The sequence below is a fragment of the Nannospalax galili genome, unplaced genomic scaffold (genome assembly GCF_000622305.1).
Source record: "Nannospalax galili isolate Female #2095 unplaced genomic scaffold, S.galili_v1.0 scaffold1998, whole genome shotgun sequence".
Classification (NCBI taxonomy): Eukaryota; Metazoa; Chordata; class Mammalia; order Rodentia; family Spalacidae; genus Nannospalax; species Nannospalax galili.
In genome coordinates, this window is record NW_008340773.1 from 49,073 (window position 1) to 54,571 (window position 5,499).

Here is a 5,499-nt window from a genome sequence, read left to right on the forward strand (position 1 = left end):
TCACCAGGAGCAGGATAAACAGAGGCAGCTGGAGCTCCTGTTGGTCAGTTAATCCCACAAGTAAGAATTCAGTCACAGAAGAGTCATCTTCCACAGCCTTTTACTGCATGGATGGCATCTGTAAGAACAGCAGTAAAAGTTGCACTAACATGAAACTATTTTTCATTGAAACAGAATTTTAACAGTTAAGGATTGACTGAATACAAACAGCAAGACATTTAAAGAAGCTGATATCCAATGTTTATTCCTCAGGAATCCCCATTCCCTCCTTCTTCATCTATGATGTGTGTGGGGACCTAAAGGCCCCACCTTGCATAAGTCCCAGAGGAAGTTACTGGGGGCTCAGCCTGGCTTGCTTTGAAAGTCTGAAGAATACTTCCGCACTGCTGAGGAGTACATGATCAGTGAGTGCGTGACCATCCTTCAGATACACCCTCAGGGATGGAGGGGGGAGTTCCAGGTGCCTTTACAAGCTCTGTAACACCTGCAATAAATGAGTCCCTGCTTGACTAGGCTCCCTGTTGCGTCTGAGTGTCACAGGGTAATGGGGGTCCAACCCCCAGCAGATGTGTTCTGAAAGAATGCCAATACAAGTCACAAAATCTCTGAACACCATTTCCTCCCTTCTTTTTAGTCTTCACTAAGGATCTGGGCTGAAAAGAGCCCATAAATAAATGTTGTTTTCCTGGTGATTTACATAGTTTTGTGTTTCAAGGGAAAATATTGTAGGTAATTCAGTGCTCACCTTTCTTACCCTGAATCCTCAGTGCTCTTAGAAAGCACCAGCCCTTTCTCCCACTTTTACTAAGGGATCCAGGTTTCTGATGAAGGAGGTTGTAAATATCAGGGCTGATCTGTTTCTGACTTTCTACAACAGGTACGCTGGTGAATATGACATGATTTGTACTTGAGAATTTCAACAGAAGATTCTGTTCATTTTCACAAAAGAGACTAGCAATCTCATATCTAAAATATTACCTTACTCAAATTATATTCAACTTCACGGCTTTCCATTCTGAGAAAATTTATTGGAGGAACAGAAAGTTATTTTCTCTTTTATAATTCCCTCCCAGGTTGAATGAATCCCTTGAGGGAGTAATTAAAGAACATGTGTTCCCATGTGTTGTAGACAGAATGTTGGATTGTTCAGACTCAAAGCTACATTCCGTTCTTAAATTTCCATTAGGAGTATTGGTTCCCAAGGTAGAAATGGCATAGATCTCGTTGGAATTCTCATTAAGCACAGACAACACTACAGGAGAAAATTCACACTAACGTACTAACTTTCATTTCTAGTAATTTCATATAAATTCCCTGCTGCATCAGTAACTATTATGTCATAAGTTAACATTCTACAGACGAGGCTTGGTAACAATGAGGTTGAACAGCAGGGATAGGCACTCAAGGCAGTCTAAATATGAATTCAGAGTCTTCAGCTTACTAACTACGAAACTGATGAGAAGAGACAGAACATCTCTGACCCTTGTTTTATTAATACTTTCATCTGAATATGCTTCTGTATATTTAAAAAATCAGGGTAATAAAAGAGGGCTTTGATTGTAGCTCAGTTGTAGATCCCTACCTTGTATTCAGAAGGCTGTAGATTAAATCCTAGAGCAGTAGTAGTAATAATAATTATAATTATAATAATTATAATAATAATAAATGAAACAAAAGATACTTAATTGTGTTTTCTTTTTAATTATATGAGATTATTTATAAAATGTGTTAGAATTGCATGTGAGATAGGCTGATGGGTACAATTTCCCATTGTGTTGTATTTCCTTGTTCAAATACATGAGGACATATGTTCCTGTCTTTTTGTTACAGAATAAACAATCTCCCTAGTTCTTTTCACTACTTAACACACACACACACATGAACACACACACACACACACCAGGCGTAACAGAATTTCTCTAGCTATTGTCATATGTTCTATGGGTTCTTTTCAGGTTCAGAAAAATGATACCCTAGGGCAACAAGATGGTTCATTGGGGAAAGTATTTGCTTCCAAAGATGAGCACCTGTTTCCCTAAATTTTCTCCTGAGAGACCTGCACATATGCTCTCTGGGATCCCAGAGAGTACAATTCTAACTAAACCATCGCAATGTTATTCTCAAATTACAGTTGGGGAATAAGAATATTTATTTGGGCTTGCCAACAAAGTTTAGAGGGTCATTTACAAAGATATGTCCTCGCATTGGCTTTTCCTTTCCAACATTAGAGGCACGACATCCCACCCACTGTCCGCGAGCTCCATTTCAAAATGGGGACTACCCCATTCACGGCTGTGCTGGACAGCCACACCCAAACATAAATCCCGTAGCTTTCCAATGCCTCATAAAATGGCGAGAGACCTGTCTCCCAGTTTTCCTGGCTTATATGTCCTTAGCCTCATCATTCAGACTCCTTCTGTAGAGCATAGGAAGGAGGTGGGACTGTAGCTTGTCATCATAGTGGTTGAAGGAACTTCCAGGTTACAGCACCTGATTTGGATCCTCTGCACCCTTATTAAAGTCAGGTGTGGAAGTACATATCTGTGTCCCCAGCGCTGGAGAAGTGAAGACAGGTGAATCCTAGGAACTTGCTCGCTAGCTAGTCTGACGCAATGACAAATTCCAGGTTCAGTGAGAGACCCTGTCTCAAAAAGTAAGATGAAGGAGCTGGAGAGATGGTGCAGTGATTAAGAGCACTGGCTGTTCTTCAGAGGACCCAGGTTCACTTCTGGCCTCCATAGGCATACATGCAAGCAAAATGTATACACATAAAATAAAAATAAATGATTTTGTAAAAGTAAGGAGGTGATTATTTGACTGTACATATTAAGCTTTGTACATTTTACTATACATACATTAAATCTTATGAAATAAATTTTAAAATATTCTAGACATAGTGTACTTAGAAACATTTAAGGATATAAAATTTTCAGAGTTCAGTATTTCAATGGCATATTGCTCATTATACCTATGAAGACTTCTTAGGGGACTTCTTAGTCAAGATAATAGACTGGAAACTGTCTTCCAGTGACTCCATGGATGGGGAAAGTCAGGATAAGAAAGGAGAAACATTATTCCCGAGAGAGAGGGATGGAAAGAGCATCAAAAATCACAGACGTGACAAGACAGCTGAAAATGGAAAGGTTACACAACCAGAAAAGGAAGTACTCCATGAAGTACTCCATGGCTCCAGCCTCAGCTCCTTGGTTGGAAGGAATGCGGACTAAAATCTCGTCCACAAGGTATGCAAGGTGGCCCTGGTGAACAGAGATCAGAAGTCCTACCAGGAAAATCACACCATTTCACAACTTAAATCCAGCTGGAAGATTTGGTATGACACTGAAGCCTCCTGTGTAACAGGTTAGCACAGTGATGAGATGTCAGCAAAGAGATGTGGATAGTGAAATAATTTACCAAGGTAGAATGTGACAGAATCCTCAGATTTTATTGAGTGAAATATTCCACAATAGTTTTGTCTATTTGATCCAGAGAAAGGTATGATATCTTTGGATATGTTCCAAGGAAGAAGGGTTGATAACCCTGTTTCATAACCATTTAAAATTTAATGTTGAATTCTGGAAGAAATAAACTTTATTAACCATTGATAGAAGTAGGGAATGAAAATACTGAAATAAAGAATATTACTAGAAGAATAAGAAGGTTCTATCATGGCAAGGCTGTTAAAACACTGGATGAGAAAATGGCCATGGAGAAGAAAAGGCAGAGAAAGCAGGAAGAAAAAGTTGGACATGTCAGGAATGAGAGAAGGAAGGCAATAACCAACTATAGCACCATGGTGAGGAGAGACCATTGACCTCCATCAGCCAGGAGAGAATAAGGAGAGGAGACATATTTATATATAATCAATTAGTGTGTATTGGTTGCCTAGTGATGCCTTTGGGTCTTCTGTGGTATGAATTTGGAGAAGGAGATCAGGATATGGTTTGAAGACTGGAGTACATACAGGGACTATAGGTCAAGCATGAAGGTAACTATGGTAGACCCAGGTGTGATGGATTTTTTTCATATTAGTAGAGGAGCTACTAAACAGGGAATTGGATTTTTGTTTTCTCAGAATCAGACAAATCTGTTTTAATAGAAGAACAGAACATTTTTGAAGTTTTTATAACAATAAAGGAAGGCTTTTCCTTGTGAGGCATAGGTAAGAGTGAGCATAAGTAATGATAAGACATCCTCAAGTTGGACAAATTCAAAATCAGGAGCTACAGATCACTGGTGCATGTCCTGGAGAGCCTTCTGAAAAAAAATTACAGGCACTGTATTGTATATCTTTTTAATAGGGCTTTTGGGGAAAAGGTAGTGAACAGGTGAAACCAGGTTATAATGACCTGAGTTGGGACTGATGTTGAAGTTCATAACAAGACCTGATAGGGTACATTTTAAAGTATCTAAAGCTGAGCACCTGAATGGCTAACTTTGTAGGTCTTCAAGAGCATTTCATCCCCCTGTGAGCCAGGTCAAGATGAGCAACCTGGTCGGATCTGGGGTATTATTCTGTAGCACTGTTAATTGTTTTACTGGCTTTGGTTATATTTTTCTGTTGGGCATTAAGACACTCTAGGCTGCCAAAAATCAATCTGCTTTTTCTGTTAAAGTTAGTTGAAACTCTTGGGGGTCACTCTTAGAGACTTGATATCTTTAGATCTTGTTATCCTTTAATTTTTTCACAAATGTGTCATTTATTGGGATGATTCAGACTCTTCTTGACCATATGGTTTCTCTTGGAAATAGGGAGACTTTATTCTTCTAACGACTCTCCTGTTTGTAGACTGTGTGATGGTTAGAATCCAACCATGATCTCCTTATTCTCTATCTTTTCAAGAGGATAGGAGACTTAGCAGAGCAACAGGGAAATCTTTACTGTGGACTTGTCATTCGCTGGGTCCTGCACAAGTTTGAGGGTAAGGGATGAAACACTGGCAATACTATTATGTCTTTATTCTTTATTATTGCTATTACTCGGGGGTTTCACATACATATACACTGGAATATGATCATATTGACTTTGGCCACAAGTTTTGTTATTGAACATCCAGAAACACAGCTGTGCTATTTTTCTAAACAAAGTAATGGATTTTAGGTTCAACTTTTGTACACATATATAAAATTTACTAAAAAAAGATATTTTAGTAAGTCTTGATTTTGTTAATATCAAGTTGTGCAAGTAGTTAAAACCCTGACAAATTTAGCGGAAAATATAAGTAATCATCTTTAAAAGAAAGGCTTTTTTAAAGTTTATTATATTTAATGTTTGTGTGTGTATATCCATATGTGTCTATATGTGTGTGTGTGAACACCTGCATATGAGGGTAGGAGTACTGGAGCACGTGATTGCAATTGCATTGCATTTTCTTGACTAAGCTTGTGGCCAGCAAGTTGCTGAAATTCTCCATTCTCCAAACCCTTTATTTATTTTTTAAAAATATTTTATTTATTCTTTTTATTTTATGTGTCTGCATGTATTGCCTACATGTAGGT

General features: G+C 38.4%; 1 protein-coding gene across 1 annotated transcript in view; it reads right to left on the bottom strand.

Moving 5' to 3' along the window:
• The window catches only part of LOC103736284 (olfactory receptor 143-like), a 6,551-nt gene extending 1,819 nt beyond the window's left edge, over positions 1–4,732 (bottom strand). Inside the window, exon 1 of the mRNA XM_029564803.1 lies at positions 4,720–4,732. Within this exon, the coding sequence (XP_029420663.1) occupies positions 4,720–4,732 (13 nt within the window). The remainder of the gene's footprint in view (positions 1–4,719) is intronic.
• Positions 4,733–5,499: the final 767 nt, after the last annotated feature.